The 18,778-nt window shown below is 39.2% G+C and overlaps 1 protein-coding gene across 6 annotated transcripts in view; it reads left to right on the forward strand.

The window, feature by feature from the left end:
• TJP1 (tight junction protein 1) overlaps positions 1 to 18,778 on the forward strand; it is a 254,981-nt gene that overhangs the window by 141,409 nt on the left and 94,794 nt on the right. The window contains exon 1 of one of the 6 annotated variants that reach the window (XM_046008477.1): positions 4,420 to 4,943. The exons of the other annotated variants lie outside the window; for them this stretch is intronic. Coding sequence (XP_045864433.1) covers positions 4,917 to 4,943 — 27 coding nt within the window. The 5' untranslated portion in view covers positions 4,420 to 4,916. Of the gene's footprint in view, positions 1 to 4,419; positions 4,944 to 18,778 lie in introns of those variants that run through there. 6 annotated transcript variants of the gene reach the window in all.

An 18,778-nucleotide genomic window follows, 5' to 3' on the forward strand; every position in this document is an offset into this window, starting at 1 on the left:
AGCATGAAAATGGTGGTGAGTTAGAACAAAGCTGATAGAGCCAGCCAGCCCCGGATATGGGGTTCAGAGCCCAGGGAGGGCAGAGGACAGAAGAAAAGCAGGTGCCCTGGGTAGGTATATCATAGTTTGGCAGGAAGGGAAGGGAGTTTCCATTCCTTAATTTCTTTTTTCCTCTGGGAATCACTGCTTGGCCTTGGGGGGAGGTTTTTGAGGAATCCTTAGGAGAGTATTGAAGATGGGAAACAGGAGCTGGAGAGAAGGGGAGGCAAACTGATCAGAGAGGAGTTAGAGGCTTGGTTTGCCAGTCTGGCTGAAGTCATGGATTCCATTGAATTATGGAGCTAACAATCGGCCTGGTTGTGTGAAATTAAGGACCCGACAAAGAGAAAGCAACCCCCCGCCCCAGTCAAGGGAAGGATGGCCTCACTCTTGTTTTAGGAAGGACTGTTCTTTATTCTGAACTGAATGAAAAATAACTTTTTAGTGTTTATATGTCCTTTTGAAAATGAAATGATATTGGTGATAGTAACATTCTTTTTGATTTTTTTAATTGTGGCAAAATGTACATAATATAAAGTCTACCATTTTAATCATCTTTAAGTGTATGAGTGTCTGTTTTTAAATGTCATTGCTTTGCAAAATAAGTGAAAAAGTTGATAATCCTATAATGCATCCCTGAAGTGTTTTGTTTGAAATTTTCCTGGTCTGTGTAGTCTGGAAATTTTATGACCCTTAGAAAGCTGTTCTTTGTTTGATCTTGTTCTTTGACTTTATTGGCAGAGGAAAACTCTGAAGCAATGTATAGAATTTTTTCTTAAAGATTTTATTTATTTATTTGGTGCAGAGAGAGAGAGAGAGCACAAACAGGAAATGTAGCAGGCAGAGGGAGAGGGAGAAGCAGATGGGAACCACAATCAGGGAACCCAATGCAGGGCTCAAGTCCAGGACCCTGGGATCATGATCTGAGCTGAAGGCAGATGCTTAACTTCCTGAGCCATCCAGGTGCCCCCAGTGTATAGAATTTTCAAAGACATGGCATAGAAGTAAGGCTAGAATTACTTTTTTTTTTTAAATTTTATCTATTTATTTGACAGAGAGAGACAGTGAAAGAGGGAGTACAAACAGGGGAAGCGGGAGAGGGAGAAGCAGGCTTCCCTTGGAGCAGAGAGCCCGCTGTGGGGCTCTATCCCAGGATGCTGGGATCATGACCTGAGCAGAAGGCAGACGCTTAATGACTGAGCCACCCAGGCACCCTTAGAATTACTTTTGTTGTGGTGGTGGTAGTGGTGACAGTGCTTTGCTACGCTTCTATTTCTAGTATTTAGTATATCCTCTTCTGTGGCATTATCAAGGTTGTCTTGTGTTCTTATATGTCAGTGCCCTTTGCATTTCATATGTAAACTCACATCTCATACCAAAAATAAATAAATAGGCCTTTCTAAGGATAATTTTTTTTTTGTAATGGAAACAAAATATACAAAGCAAAATGCAGACATGAATATAGTTGTTCCTTTGGTCAAGGCTGTTGTAATAAATGGTTCTAGCTAAGATTTACAGCGGTTTTGTGCAGTTCTTTTTTTTTCTTTCTTTCATTCTGAGCCGCAGACACCAAAAATCCCACAGGAAGTTCTCTTTCTGAGTGTTGTGGTTTTTTAGTTTCCTGTTCAGTTTGCATTAGATGATCAGAAAAAACATAATCTGTGCAATCGAAAGAGGTTCTTGGTTAAACTTGATTGTTACTCTAAATGAGAATCTCAAACTTGCTTTTATTTCTTCCCATGGATGAGTCTAGAGGAGCTATAACTACATTCACACCTGAGCATTAAAGTTGTGGTCTAACTTTTGTTGTTCAGTGGATAAACTCTCCATTGTTAAAGGGGCAACTACCTGAGATTATGCCCTATGCTTTCCACTTCTTATCAGAGCATTTCCCCAAAAATAAACCATTGGGATGAAGATGTGTTTTTAAGACTTGACAGTAGTGTTGTACTTTCATTTTTACAAGTGACAAAAACTTTCTCTTGCTACTCTAGAGAAAAGAAAACACATAAAACCTGTTACACAGTTTACTTCAGATACTACAAATACCACTGAAAAAATTTTAAAGGGTACTATTATTCACTGAGATATTTTTACAAATGTAACTTAAAGCAAGATATTCTCAAGGTAAAAAATTTTTTGCTTGATTTCAGTATGTCTTATACCATGGCAAAAATAAAATAAACTAAAATTGTAATCAGATATACCAGATCTTTGACAAATCGTTGTAATCAAGCATTTAAATGATATACAGAAGACTTAATGAAAAGTGACAAGTGAGAACAAAAGAAAAGTTTCAGTGCATTTTTAGGTATGTCTCTAGGTTTAGGTGCTATTAAAAACAGAATGCCTAGTTCTAGGCAGGTTATGCTGATTACATGCCTTAATATATGGTAAAAATAATAAACACATGAAAGGTTTCCACAAAACAGTACTTGTTCCTGGGGCACCTAGGTGGCTCAGTGGGTTAAGGCCTCTGCCTTCGGCTCAGGTCATGATCCCAGGGTCCTGGGACGGAGTCCCACATCCGGCTCGGAAGCCTGCTTTCTTCTCTCTCTCTCTTTTAAGAATTATAATTAAGGGGTGCCTGGGTGGCTCAGTCGTTAAGCGTCTGCCTTCAGCTCAGGTCATGATCCTAGGGACCTGGGATCAAGGCCCACATCAGGCTCCCTGCTCAGGGAGCCTGCTTCTCCCTCTCCCACTCCCCCTGCTTGTATTTCCTCTCTCTCGCTGTCTCTCTCTCTCTGTGTCAAATAAATAAAATCTTAAAAAAAAGAATTGCAGGGGCGCCTGGGTGGCTCAGTGGGTTAAAGCCTCTGCCTTCAGCTCAGGTCATGATCCCAGAGTCCTGGGATCGAGCCCTGCATCGGGCTCTCTGCTCTGCAGGGAGACTGCTTCCTCCTCTCTCTCTGCCTGCCTCTCTGCCTAGTTGTGATTTCTCTCTGTCAAATAAATAAAAAATATTAAAAAAAAAAAAAAAAAAAAAGAATTGCAATTAAAATCTCCTTAGGAACAAGCACTGGTTTTGTTGTTGTTGTTTTTATTGTTTTAAGATTTTAAAAGATTTTAAAAGAATAAATAATACTTTGCCCCCAAACAAAAAAATTACACCTTAAGTTTAAAACAAAAGTGACTTCAGCCATTTCTGTGGAGTGGGGAAGAGGAAAGAATAAGGGTTCGATTTGCGGAATGCTTTTTTTCTAGGTCAGATAGCCTCAGTTGCAAAAGATATGAAATGGTTACTTTGGGATCTTAATAGATATTTATGTATGATATACAGATATTTCTTGGCTAAGAGAAGTTTGATCTTTCCATACAGTTGAGTTCCAAACAGAAAATCATAGTTTGAAACCTGGTGTTTATGCCTTTTCCCCCTTTCTTGTGTACCTTTTGTGGCACTAGGTTAGGTACTAATTTAAAAATGTTATTTATTGTTAAGAAGAATTTCTGACATTTATGGAAAGCTTTACATTTTACAAAGTGAGTAATAATGAGGCTGGAGATGGTTTCTTAGGTATTTGGTGTTTAGCAAGGCAGTCAGCATTGTGGCAAGTGTTTGCAGAGACTGATTAAACTTGGACATGGGCTGCAGGTCTTTAACCTCTTTTTCTGCCCAGATGTGAGCTGGAGACTGGCTTCAGAAATGGAAGGCCCCCTGAGCCCTTCACTCACCACCAAGAACTGCAGCATTTTTTTGGTTGCCAAAAATATACTTTGGAAATCCCTGCCTACAGAGGTGGGAGAGACTTTGGATGTATCTTGAGGCCTAATGTGGGTGGGCCAAGACATCACAGTTCTCTTGGGTCTTTCCCAGTCTGCTTGCCCAGGAGTGCCCACGACCTCCTTAGCAATTTTAGTTTTGGCACCATAGGTTTGTCGAGAATGAGCAATCATTTCGATCCTGTTAGGAGCGCTTTAGAGATGAAAGCCAGGACATGCTTTACATAAAAACGCATTCTGCTTTCAGTGGGAAAGCAAGGCCCAGGCATGTGGTGACAGCTGTGACCATCGATATTCACGTTAAAGGAAACTATTGTCAGGAAAGGTGCCAGCCTTTCCAGCAGAACTTCTGCGCGGGGGGCTGATCAATCGTGGCTTGAGGAGCCAAGCGGACAAGTCTCTGCTAGAAATCGAAAAAGCTTTGGTACACAGGGGCTTTCTTATCGGGGACGATTTCTACTGGACCTTTGATAAAAACAAACAGGAAGACTCGCATGCCAGCGGAAACTGTCCACCAAGTACTTCGGGAACTGGGCTTTTCCTTCCGCGACTGGGGTCGGACCTCGGGAGGAAGCGGCTCCGCCCCCGTCGTGGCCCCACCCCCATCATAGCCCCGCCCCCCGCCCAGCCGGGCATGCTCAGTGGGCCGAGCCGGGCCGGCAGGTTTGCGTGGCCTCCCGCAGTTGCCGGCGCCGGCTCAGCTTGTGGGCGCTGGGTCCTTTCCCCGCGGCTGGGTCCTTTCCCCGCGGCTGGCTCCAGGGAAGTTACGTGCGGAAGCCGGCTTCTGAGGAGCCACCGGGCGGACTGCGGGGACGGCCGGACGCCCCCGGGGCTAGCTAGTGGCGAGCGGGCGGGGCCGCCGTATTCGGGCTTGTGAGAGCTTTGGGAGGCCGAGCGAGTGGCCGCACTCGGAGGGAGGCGCCGGCCGGGCGCGCCCCGCGGAGAAGACCCGGGCGGGGCGGGTGGGGGGGACGCTTCCCGGACTTTTGTCCGAGTTGAGTCCCCTCCCCGTGGGCCGGGCCTCTGCGGCCGCCGCCGCCCCCAACACCGCTTGCTCCGGGGAGATGTTTATCTGGTCTGTGGCGTGAGGAGCCGGCGGGCTGGTGGCTCGGAGTTTTGGGTCCGAGGAACCTCGCGCGGCGCTGGAGAGAGACAAGATGTCCGCCAGGGCCGCGGCCGCCAAGGTGAGCGCCTCCGAGGCCGTCAGGGCCGATCTGGAGCGAACGCGGCCGCCCGACCTTGTCGGGCCCGCGCTCCGCGCTCCTTCCCGCGGGCTACTGCTCAGTTGTCGGGGGCGGCAGCGGGTGGACCGGGCTGGCTGTGGCCGTGGGCTGCTCGGAGCCCCGCGGGCGGGCGGGCGGGCGGAGGGCGGGGACCCAGGAGGGGGCGGCGGGCGCGCAGAGCTGCGGTCCCGGGCAGGTGCATCGCAGCGGGCGTCGGTGCCTGGCTCCGGCTCGCGGCGGGCGGGGACGCGCAACAGGTCCGGCGCCGGCAAACTCGGCGGCAGGAGTGGGTTCTGCCGACACTCAGGGCGAGACTGCGGCGGGCGGGAGGTCGGAGTTTGGGGTGCCACCTCCAGCAAGCCGGTAGCTGCCGTCTTTGGAGGAGTGGTTGGTCACCGGTGAAACCGTGTAGTTTCGATCTGATGTCACTCTCCGTGGTATGCGCGCGCCAGTGATAAGACATTGAGGCAGCAGAACACTCAGTGTTTTGTGTGTAGCAGGTTGGATTTTTTTTTTTTTCCCACACTGTGTAATTTACTTAAGGTAGCCTTGAAAAAGTGAACGCCTTACCACTTTTTAATAGTTTAATTTGAATTAAACTTTCAGACGTAACACAAAATACTCCTACAAATGGACAATGAGATGAAGCCAAAAAAATAAATTAAGAAAGACTTGTGGGTGTAGCAAAAGTAACACTTTTATCCTATCAGTTTTTACGTGTGCTCTGAAGTCCTAGGACATTTTTTTTCAGTGCTTCGTGAAACTAACTTGTATGTTGCATCAAAAAGCTGAGGTTCGTAAACTCAGTTAAAATCCTTTCCTCTTTTACATTTAGTCTTTCTCATCATACAGTAGTACCTGCTCTTTTTAACAATTACAGGCATACAGAAATGTGAAGAGTAAAAATCCTCTTGGAAAATCAGTTCATTGCTTCAAACAGTATCGAAGTACATAAGAAGGTAGTGGTTTTATGTATTTATTTTTCTGCTGGAAATGTTTATTCATAGCATCTGGGACAGGGTATAATATGGTTCTAAAGTTTCTGAACTCAGGACCATGTTTTCTGGGAGGCAGAAATTAGCAGTTACATTTAGTACTGAATATATATTTTTTCAAGGAGTATAATATTCGTTCTTTAAGAAAATTTTAATTTGTACCTTTTTGACCTTACATTGATGAAGAACAATCTAGAGATAAAATTTGAGCCAGTGACTTAGAATAAAAAGCAAAATTTTGCTTAGATTTTAAAGTAAGTTCGTGTTACCTAACCTTTAAGGGAGTTTCCTCTCGGAGGAGGAAAGGCTTTGTTTCTATATTACACATAGTGTCACTTTGTTACTGAGGTGTGATCTCTAGTACTTGATGTCCAAGACAACACACTTCATTTTTTTATTATTATTATTACTATTTTATTATTTTTGTAATTAAAACAACACTACATGAGGAAAATGCTACCTGATAAGACAACATATCTTAAAAAGATTATTTTAAGTATGGAGAGAGGTTAAGTTTTCAGTGGATTGTTAGAGTAAGATTTAGAAGATACAATACTTTCCTTCCTGAACTATGGGATTGAAAATGGCATTTTGAAAAGCATCAGTATTTAAATATTACATTGTAGGGACGTGTATTCATAAATATTTATGAGTAAAACATGAGTTAAAAGCTTATGTTGTTTAAATGCTATATTATGAGTTTACCACAAAGTCTTCTGTAGAACAAGCAGGCAGGCCTTAAAAAAATAGGTGAAGTGAAAGAATATTCAGCCTTTTCTCTAAGTCACATTTAATATCTTGAGGTGACTGAAGTGCTTACTACAAGCCAGACTGTGTACTTAATACTTTACACGTGATACTTGTGTTCCCCTACCCTAACCCTCAGCTTAGAAAAAAAATAAAAAGAAGACATTAATTTTGCACTTGCTCTTTTGTTTTAGCAGAGGAGTTGTAGATAAACTCTCTAAGCCAATATGTGTGGTTCTATATTTTTTGTAGTAGTTGAGCAGTCTGTTATCCTAAGAATGTGCTGTAGATCATCATTGCCTTATTGACATTTAACTTGCTTTCAGGATTTTGCTATTGTAATAGGTAGCTTTATATTTATATCTGTGCATCAATATAGTGTGTTATGTCCTTAAAAATGGAGTTTTTAAAATGGGGTCCAAGGGTATGTGCATTTAAAATTCTAATAAATTCCACTAAGTTTTTCTCCAAAAAGAGCATGCCTAGGAATAAATAAAACATTTGTTGGTAAATTACGTGTTATTTTAAATATTATTTTATTTATTTTTATTTTATTTTAAAGGACATAAAACCTGAATAAATTAGATGAGGGAGATGGGGAGAGTCAGTATTGTAGAATATACCAGTTTCCCCAAGTCGATATACACACACACACACATATATATGTAATATAATTCCAAATAGAATTTCAGTGGTATTGTAGAAAACTTGGCATATAATGAAAAAGTTTATCTGGTAAAATAAATGAATGATAGCCATGAAATTTTGGATAAAGAAAGCCCTCCTTGAAAACCTAATGTGTTATAAATTCAGAGTAATTTAAAGCAGTCTGTCAGCTCAGGAATAGACAGTGGAACCACAGAATCCAGGAACAGTATTGTATTTGAGTTTTTGGTGATTATCATCATCAGCATTTAATGTGTCGGGTATTGTTCTAAGTGCTTAACATGAATTAACTGATTTAATTCTTATAGTAACCCTATGAAGTGAACATTACTATTATCCCTACTTTATGGATGAGGAAGTTGAAACACATAAAATAATTTGCCTAAATTCACCTAGTGAGAGGGAAAAATTAGGAATATATGATAAAAATTAGGGACAGGATGGGTTATTTTTACTAAGTGCTGGGACTTTTTTTTTTTTTTAAGATTTTATTTATTCATTTGACAGAGAGAGATCACAAGTGGGCAGAGAGGCAGGCAGAGAGAGAGAGGAGGAAGCAGGCTCCCTGCTGAGCAGAGAGCCTGATGTCCGGCTGGATCCCAGGACCCTGGGATCATGATCTGAGCCGAAGGCAGAGGCTTTAACCCACTGAGCCACCCAGGCACCCCCGGTTATCCTTTTTTTAATGGTAGTTTCCTGCTTTAAACCATAGGCCAAAAAAAAAAAAAAAAAAAAAAAAATCCAAATGAAATGTTTGAATAAGAACAAATAAAATAGATCATAAAATACTAGAAGAAAGTGTAGGACACTTTTTTAAAAAATACACCTGAGCTGGAAAGGACCTCTTTATATGTGATGTTAACTAGGAAATAATTAAAGGAAAAGGTTTTTGTATGTGTAGTATACATGAATTGCAAACAGAATTGCTAGTGCGCCTGATAATAAAATTCTAGAGTTGAAAACAGGAATTTGAGGGTGGTTCTCTGTCTCATCAAGGAGTTAATTATGTAAGAAAATGGTGTGAATAATTATTAGGAACATTTCCTATTTGGTTGAATCACAGAAAGTGGCTGAAGGAAGTTGCACTGTCTTCTAGATTTTCAAGCTGTTTGACTTTGGAGGAAGCAATAAAACTTAAGATTGTACTATCATAAATGCTTACTAGATTTTGCTGCTTAAATGTTTCCATTATGTTTCAGGAACAGTTTTTTTTTTTTTTCTTGTAGTAATCTCTAAAATTACAGCATAATTAAGTATAAAAATAATTTACATCACTTCTTAGGATTTGATTTATTATATCAAGTGAGGTACAATGTACTTTTCTTTATTTTTAATTTATTTTTATTTGCTTACGTATTTTAAAAAGCTTGGGTGTGCACTTGAACTCAGGGCTTGAACTCACAACCCCGAGATTGAAACCTGAGCTGAAATCAAGAGTTGAACACTGAAATGACTAAGCCACCCAGGCGCCTTTGAACTTTTCTTAATAGCTGAACATTTGAAAGTTAAGAACTGTAGAAAATTAGTCTTTACAGGTAGGAATTGTGTCCTTTATGGCTGGTACAATGTAGTTTAGTTTAGGTACTTAGTGACCAGTGCGTATTTTCCGCATATTGCTTTAAAAGTAAAGGAAAAACTCACTGGATTTTATGAGAATTCAGTTGATTGTGTCTGCCAACTTTTAATGAGCTTCACTCTAGTAATATTTTTCTGGATGTGCTAATAAGTTTACACATTACTTATTTTTCACTAGGAATATTTTTACAATATTGAAGGCAAAAGGCTTTTATGTTAGCATTTTATTTATTTTGATTTTTTTTATAATTTTTAAATTTTTTATGTTAGCATTTTAGATATTTATGATTAAAATTGTAATTTATGTTCTTTGTTGATCATCCTGACTGTATTTGCAACTCTTAAGTTTATTTTAGGACCGCTCTGTAAGAGAGCTACTTTTCAAATCATACTGTGCCTTTTCTCTCAGATTGTATAATGACATAAACTCCACTACACTGTTAGGATAGGGACCCCCACCCTTTTTTTAAGACACCTATGTTTTCATGTTAATATCTTAAACCTTTATTTTATATTTAAGAAGGACTCAATCTCAGGGTCATGAGATGGAGCCCTACATCAGGCTTTGGCTCATCAGGGAGTCTGCTTGAGGTTCTCTCTTTACCTCCCCAAATAAACAAACAAACAAACAAAAAGACTCATGCTGCTCATTGATTACTGTCAGTGAGTGATAGAGAGGGTCATCTATCCACAACCAACAAAAAATGAGTTTGAGACCAATCTGTGGCATTGGCGGGTGTAATGCTAGGACTGTTCCTTGTTTGGTTTGAAGGAAAAAGATTACAGTAGTTTCAGTCATTTTTTTCAATCCTGGAAACAATGTACTGGCTTTGACTTTTACTTGGTCTTTAATCTTTTTTTCTATTTAGAGACCAAATGTAAACTCTGTACAGTTCTAAGAATAAAACAGTATAAATAAGACAGATCACCATGCTGCTAAGGAAAAGGTTTTAAAAAATGATTTTGGTGAAAATTTGGAAATGTGATCCCGTTTCTTGACATAACCTTGACTGGTTAAAGTTCAGGCTACTGAAAAACCATTAGTCTAGCTGTAAATTCGTGTAAATTCGTGTATGGGACAGACTACCCATCCCTGACTGCTCTTTCCAGGCTCATGGACACACACATATGCACTTGGTATCCCGTACTGACTGAGCATGGTGGCTGAAGACAGGCTAATGGAATGAATAGTTATTTTTTTATTAGTAGAGTTTCTGATTAAATGTTAAATGAAACTAAGAGATAGTTGTTGATGACTAGTATATTTCTGAAATACTTGGCTGGAACTTGTTTTGCATCTCTGAATTTTGAAAGGCAGTCTTGAAAAACCTTTCTAGTTGAATAGCTTTTAATCTGGTAGGAAGAGGGAGACATTAGAATAGTTTACTGACGGTTTGTTCATTTGTTTATTATAGTTTACTTGGTTTTAAATTTCATTTAAAATTGCTAAGTTTCAGAACAGTGTTTCCAGTATAAGGCAGCAATAAATATTGCCCTTTTGGTATCTCTGACCTAGAGCGCTTCTTTATTTATTTATTGTAGAGAAGAGTAGCTTCAGGTTGCTCCTTTATGAGTTAGCCAGGTGCTTTATTTCCATTCCTTCTGAAACAGATGAATTCTTAATAAGAAGAAGAGTGCAGTGAGTATAGGAGTAGGGAATTTCATTTTATATCTTAAAAATGAATGAAAATAATAGATTCTCGTGTGATAAACTATATCACAGAAACACTACTTTAGAACAAGACCCGTGTTGCCAGAATTCATACCATAAAACATACCATTTGAGACTTAATAACAAAGCCCTGACTGTTACAGATGTAGTTTTAAATCCTGAGTCTCAGATGGCCTTTAACTTTGGATAGATCAAAAGATCAGTTTTTTTAGTTTGCGTTGTAGGTTTGTATCAGAACAACCTAGTAACTCTTTTGTGCAAGTGAAATGCTGAGAATTGACTGATGAATGACCTCAGTCATTCTAGTTTATTGTGCCCAGAAGGGATATGAAAACAGAAGTTAATATTACTTTAGATGGATACGAATTAAGAACATAAAGTTAGGGGCGCCTGGGTGGCTCAGCGGGTTAAAGCCTCTGCCTTCAGCTCAGGTCATGATCCCAGGGTCCTGGGATCGAGCCCCGCATCGGGCTCTCTGCTTGGCTGGGAGCCTGCTTCCTCCTCTCTCTCTCTCTGCCTGCCTCTCTGCCTACTTGTAATCTCTATCTGTCAAATAAATAAATCTTTAAAAAAAAAAAAAAAAGAACATAAGGTTAGCTTATGCTTCTTTTAATTAAAAAAATTTTTTTGATTTGCTGAAATATGGTTTTTGTTTTTTTAAATAATATACATTCCCCAGGATTGAAAGTTCATCATGTTTTCTTGGTTATCTTAGCAATTTTCACTCTTTTGGAATTGAATAGTAATCTTTGGGGTTGGTACAATTTCTGATGACTGAATTAAGCATAATTCAATTACCTCTCACTTCAGTTCATAATTACAAAATAGGATTTCAGTGATAGCTAATTTTTTTTGTTGTTAACCCAAGAAACATTCATTGAACACCTTTTGTTTTAGATCCTTGTCTTTGAGAAGCTTATAGTTTCCAACTGCTTTATTCTGTAATAATCAGTTATGAAATTGTAATACAGTTTTACATTGTTTACCCATAAAAAATATGATCGCACTTATGGTCATCTTATAATAACACAGCATCCGTGTGCTTTTTTTGTTTGGGGAAGGTGGTAGAGTCATATCTTGAGCCTGGGCTTGCAGTAACACACGAGTTTCAGTATTTTTCTTTGTTGATTTTTAAAAAATGTTTTAATTGAATCTGGATACATCTATGTAAGTATTGTATGCATGTTTGGTAAAAGTATCTCAAAAGGAGAAAAAGGTAAGAATTATAGTCAGAATATACTTACAACTCCTTGAGAATACCAACATGGAAAAAGCACAGTATGCTAGCTGTTACTGTTATATTTAGAGTCTGACAAGCTGTGAAATATGGAGCAATTTGAGTTTTTGAAACTTTATTTCACATTCAACAGATATTTATTGGGAAGCTAGCATGTGCCAAATCCTGTTGAAGATGCTTGAGATAGAATGTTGAACATATCTCTGTATTTATAGAGCATTTTAACGGTGTGAGCAGAGAGCAACAAAGAAAATTCTGTACATGATGATAAGTTCTAGAATTCCTAACATGCCATTTCTGGATCATAGCCTCTTTCTCCCAAAGATTATAACTATCTTGTCTTCTGTGGTACTCATTTTCTAGCTTTTCTTTATAATTTACCACTTAATTATGCATTCCTTGAACACTATAGTTTTGCGTATGAGCTTTACACAAACAGAATCTTCCAGTGTGGCTTCTGTTGTGTATGGCTTCCTTTGCTCAGCATTGCTTTTGTGAGATGTGGATAACTAGTTCATTAGTTTTCATTGCATTCGTGGATCAAATTCATAGTAATCCATTGTATGAGGACTTAACTACCAAACTGGCTTCAGGGGAAAAAAAAGTTTGGAGTAGATTTTTGTGGTTGGTTGTTTTTTTTGTTTTGTTTTTGTTTGTAGAAAAATATTGTATTCCTCTGTCTTTGGGGCAAGAATTAGATCAGCCTAGATTAGCCTGTCACTGTGAAATATAGAAAGCTGCTTTTGGTATTCATAGGATGTTCACCTCAAAAAGTCAAAAGTCAAAATTAAAGTTAATTTTGAGGGTATTTTATGACTAAGGTCTTAAACTTCATCATCTTAAAAGTATATTTTAGTAGGTACCCATTTACCTAACTCTGATCAGGCCAATAAAAGCCACAATCAGGTTTGCTTTGGACAAAACAAGTAAAACAGGCCTGCTTTTCAAAGTATAATTGTAGGAAATCTTTTCCATGGTGTCATGTAAAGGAACTTTGGAAGATTTATTTACTGGTTGTTTTTAACAGTGATACTTGTTGAAGTATCTGATCAAACAAATTTATACCAACCCTTATTTTTCTGCTGTGTTGCTTAGAAAACCAGAAGACAGCGGCCGTGCAAGTAGATTTACATGTATTGTCAATATGAGAAATGAGTGTCAATAATAAATAGCCCCCTAATATTGAGCACTGATTCTGTGACAGGTACTAATTACGTGTTTTGTGTGCATTATTTCATTTAATCTTAACAACTCTGTTAAGTACTACTATCACTTCTATTTTAAATGTGAGGTTGCTTGATGCTTTATCTTGCTTATACGCTTTGTAATTCATACATGCACATGCTTATACATAAGTTTGTGTGTTCTAAAGGAGTGTCACAGAGGTGAGTGTGGAATGGTGTTAGGTGGGTTTTAGACCAGGTAGATAGCATGAATCATGAAAGCCGGGAGACAACAAGGCACTGTGGCAGTCAGAGAACGCAAGCTGATCTGAAGGACGTAGCTATTGCTCAGCTCCAGCTGATTGTTGGCACAGAAGGAGGCAAGGCAGGACAGATCTTCCAGTTTTTTAAAACAGGTTGTAAATCTGGATTTTTGTGTAAATTATTTTGACTTAAATATTGTCAGCCGATGTCATGTTTTATGCCTTTTTACTGTGAGATACAGTACCTATGTGACAGTCTATAAAGCAGATGTGCATTAATAAATTATTACAACATGAACACCCACATAAACACCATAGAGGTCAAGGAATAAAACATTGCTAGCTTCTCAGAAGCTTTCTGCCTTGCCTGTTCCTCGTAAGGTAGCCATTGTCTTGACCATAAGATCCATATGTTGTGATCTGCCTAAGGCACATCACTGTTTTGACTTTATGTTTTTAAGATTCATATATTGTTGTGTATGAATTCATTCATCCTCATTGCTGTATATAGTGTTCTATTGCATGAATATACCTTCTGCTATTAATGGACATTTGGGTTATTTCCTAATTTGGGCTGTTAAGAGTAATGCTTCCATAAACACTTACATTTCTCTTGGTGAACACACACATATTTCTCTAAGATACGTATTAAGGGTTGGAATTGCTGCTGGATTACTTAGAGTATCTTCAGTTTTAGTAATTGAAATAGTAATTGAATAATGTGTTTTCCAAAGAGGTTGTACCAGTTTACGATCTTCATCATCAGTGAATGAAGGTTCCTTTTGCTTTGCGTTTTCACCAGTACTTGGTGTTATTAGAAACTTTAAAATTTTAGCCCTTCTGGTGGGTCTTTAGTACATATAGTCTCATTGTAGTTTTAATTTGTATTTCTTTGACTAGGTGAGATGGAGCAACTTTTCATGTTTATAGTCTGCCTGTTCAAGTATACTTTTCTGTGGGACTTTTTCTTATTGATTTGCTTTATATTTTTTGGATAAAAGCCAGTCGATCACATGTATTTTAGATCTGTTTTCCAAAAATGGTGGTTCTCTCTTAATGGTCCTTTCATGAATAGCAGTTCTTAATTTGAATGTGGTTTGAGGGTCATGGCACAGGGAAAGGCCAGCAAAAAAAAAAAAAAAAGTTTCAAGAGAGAGACCTGATAGGTGGCCAGATCCTACGTAGAGAGAGACCAAGTAAAATAAGGACTGGAACGGTTATCCTTGAATAACCCTAAGTTTAGTTGCTTTATATATGAGTTTAGGCTCTGGAATCTGAATCTCCAGTCCACCACTTGATAGCTGTTTTCTCATCCATGAAATGCAGATAATGATGACAGTACCCATCTCAGGGTGGTTGTACACTCTGCACAGTGCCCAGCACATAGCCGTTATGTTAAGCTGTTATCTTTTTTTTTTTTTTTAAAGATTTTAATTTATTTATTTGACAGAGGGAGAGAGATCACAAGTAGGCAGAGCAGCAGGCAGAGAGAGTGGGGGAAGCAGGCTCCTCACCAACCAGAGAGCCCGATGCGGGGCTCGATCCCAGGACCCTGAGATCATGACCTGGGCTGAAGCAGAGGCTTAACCCACTGAGCCACCCAGGCGCCCCAGGCTGTTATGTTTTAAGAAAACATTTTAAGTGCCCCCATCTTAATATCAGAGAAGAGCCATGCAGGAATTAGGGTTTTCTGTGTGTGCATCTGTGTATGAACATTTAATCTGTGTATTTATGTATGTATATATTTATTATTTGATACTGGACAGAGGTGGCCTGCCCAGCCCAGCAAGATGTGCTATGGTTTCAGAGAAGTCCATGGGCTCTGACATACTTTTGAAAAATTATAATAGCATTAAGTAAGGCATGCAATCTTTATATTCTGATGGATTAGAGAATAGAAATTATAGACCATCCTAAATCCAGTGCACAGTTTGAATATCTACCCAGTATGGTGAATGAGTGATTAGCAAATTTTGTTGTTTTTAACTCCTGAGCACTTTGTAGTTTTCCGCTTGTTTCGTCTGTACTTTCTAGCATTCCCTCTAGCTCTCCTCCCCTCTCCCAACATATATACACATACTTAAACATTATAGTCTCTGGATTCCTCTAGTAGCTGTCTAAGTATAATATACCCCTTCTTTCTCACTCTTTTCAAAACCCAGGTTTTATTAGTTTCCCACCCAACAAACTCATAGACTTCTTACTGCCTTTAGAAGTGAGACCAAAATCCATGCTATGGTCGTTAAGGTCCTTCCGGATTATTTGACCCCTGCCTATTCCTCTGGCCTCATCTTGCCTCTGTCTCCTCCTTGCTCTGTGTTCCCAAACTATGCTGTCCTCTTTTTGGTTCCTAGTAGATGTTGCACTTCCTGCCAAGTTTCTCTGAGTTCTCTTAAGACACTGTTTTTTCCTTTGTAGTATTTAAGCCTGCGATTATAAAGTTGTGGTTTCTTTTTCCTCCCACCAGATTGTAAACTCCATGAGAATAAACACAGAACTTAACATAGTGTCTAAGATATAATAAACTCTTAAATATTATTTGAATGAGTGAAAGAAGGACTTTTCCAACCTGAGGGCTCTTGCACCTGGAAAGCTTCCCTACCTTCATCCCTCATTCAGCCAAGCACCCGTTCCAGTTCTTTTCCTCAAGAACCATGTCCTGAGCCCCCAAATTAGGTCAGAACTCTCCTTTAAGCTCCGTATACTTTGTCTTTGTAACACTACGGCAACTCGTGCTTACTTTCTGCAGGTTATTTAATCAATATCCGATGTCCTTCCTAGATTTAGAGTGGCCTTTTAAATACTCTGTTACTCACTTACTGGTAATAGACCAGATTAAAGCCAGCCTAGAAACGAAATGTACTAGCACATCTCCAGATCTAACTGCATTTTTCTTTCTGAAGGGAGGGAGTTGCTAAAGTAGCCATCCCATGGAAAATTTACTTACTGGCCTGGCATCTTGGTAGCAGCATTCTTTGTTTGGGTCATTAATTTCTGGTCCCCTCATTAAGAAGCGCACTGGTTGGATGAGCACCAAGTGTTGTATGGAAGTATTGGATCACTATATTGTGTACCTGAAACTGATATTACACTGTTACGTTAACTAGTTGGAATTTAAATAAAAACTTAAAAAAACACAAAGAAGACCTACAGATGGCCAAAAGACACATGAAAAGATGCTTAACATCACTAATCAAGAAAAAGCAAATCAGAACTACGATGAGATATTACTTCATACCTGTCAGAATGGGTAAAATCAAGAACCCAAGAAACAACAGGTGTTGGCAAGAATGTGAAGAAAGAAGAACCCTCTTGTACTGTTGGTCTGAATGCAAACTGGTGCAGCCACTCTAGAAAACAGTATGGAGGTTCTTCAGGAAGTGGAAAATAGAACTACCCTAAGATCCTGCAATTGCACTACTAGATATTTACCCAAAGTATGCAAAAATACTAATTCATAGGGAATATGTGCACCTTAATGTTTATAGCAGCATGATCAATAATAGCCAAATTATGGAAACAACAATGAAAGTGTTTATCATCTGATGAATGGATAAAGATGTGAGACATATACAGTGGAATATTACTCAGCAATCAAAAAGAAGTAAATTTATCATTTGCAAGGATGTGGATGAGCTAGAGAGTATAATGCTAAGGGAAATAAACCAGTCAAAGAAAGACAAATACATGATTTCACTCATATGGAATTTAAGAAACAAAACAAGCAGAGGATGTGGTGGGGAGAGAGCCAGAGAGAAACCAAGAAACAGAATCTTACCTATAGAGAACAAACTGACTGACTGGGGTGGGGGTGGATGAAATAAGTGATGGGGAATAAGCACACTTGTGATGAGCACCAGGTGTTGTATGGAAGTGTTGAATCACTATATTGACACCTGAAACTAATATTTTTTTAATAGTCATTTTGATTTTTTTAAAAAAATTTTTATTTACTCATTTATTTGAGAGAGGGGGAGAGAATGAATGCCCATGAGCAGGGCGGTGGTGGGGGGAGTGCAGAGGCAGAGGGAGAAGCAGGCTACAGACTGAGCAGGGAGCCGGATGCGGGCCCCAATCCCAGATCCCGATGTCATGATCTTGTGGAAGGCAGACACTTCACAGGCTGAGTACCCAGGCACCCCCACCTGAAACTACTATTACACAGTATGTTAACTATATTGGAATTTAAAGAAAAACTTAAAAAAATTTTCTTAGTCCCTTCAAGATATCTTCCCTTTTTTTAAAGTGGAAGTATTTCATATCCATACAAAAGTATGTGTAGAGTATAAAAAGCCCCACATTATCATCACCAGATACAGTTACCAAATTATGATCAGTTTTATCTATACTTAGAATGCATTGTATCCTAGCTCCCCCCTTATTTTGAAGGAAATATCAGGCTTGTTTTTTAAATCTGCCAATATTTGAGTATATATCTCTAAAAGATAAGAATTCTTTAAAAAAAAAAGAACAATATGACCATTATCAAACTTTAAAAATAAATTCTAAATCCAAAATTCGATGTTTAGTCAAAGTTTCCAGTTGTCTTAGGTGTGAACTTGCTTTTTAAATGTCTTTTTTAAAAAATCACGATCCAAATAAGGTCCTCCTCTGTGGTTGTTTGGTGCACCTCCTAATTCTCTTGGACTGTAAGGTTCCCCTGGGGCACCTGGCTGCTGTAGTATACAACTTCTGTTTAGTTTCGTTAGGTATTGCCAAGTCCCACGATGGGTGTGGAGATTGCTTAAAAATAAAATCTTAAAAAAAAAAAAAAGACTGTAAGGTTCTCCCATCTCTCTCTGTCTTTTTCCTCCCTATCCCCCTAGTAGTTTAGTGGTGAGGAACAGGATTGTTGGTCCTTGTAGAATTTCTTGATGCGGGGCGCCTGGGTGGCTCAGTGGGTTAAAGCCTCTGCCTTCGGCTCAGGTCATGATCCCAGGGTTCTGGGATCGACCCCCGCATCGGGCTCTCTGCTCTGCGGACAGGCTGCTTCCTCCTCTCTCTCTCTGCCTGCCTCTCTGCCTACTTGTGATCTTTGCTGTCAAATAAATAAATAAAATCTTTAAAAAAAAAAAAAAAAGAATTTCTTGATGCTTGCTTCCCCACAGTGGTTGCAGTATTTCTCTGCCCTTTGTATTTCCTGTTCATTGGTGATTAGAGCCAGAGCAGTTCTAATAGAAATATGTGAGCCACACATGTAACTTAAAATTTTTTAAAGATTTTATTAATTAGAGAGAGAGAGCGCATGAGAGGAGAGAGATCAGAGGGAGAAGCAGACTCCCTGCAGAGCAGGGAGCCCTGTAACTTAAAAATTTTATTAGTCACATCAAGAAGTTAAAATTAGAGAAGTGAAGTTAATTTTAACATTTTATTTCGTACATATACCAAAAATACCATTGCAGCTGTGACAGTACCTTTAGTTTCTATCTTTCCTTGTCTTTTACAACCTTGACACTTTGAGTGAACACTGGTCATTTT

This window comes from Meles meles, chromosome 6, assembly GCF_922984935.1.
Source record: "Meles meles chromosome 6, mMelMel3.1 paternal haplotype, whole genome shotgun sequence".
Taxonomy (NCBI): domain Eukaryota; kingdom Metazoa; phylum Chordata; class Mammalia; order Carnivora; family Mustelidae; genus Meles; species Meles meles.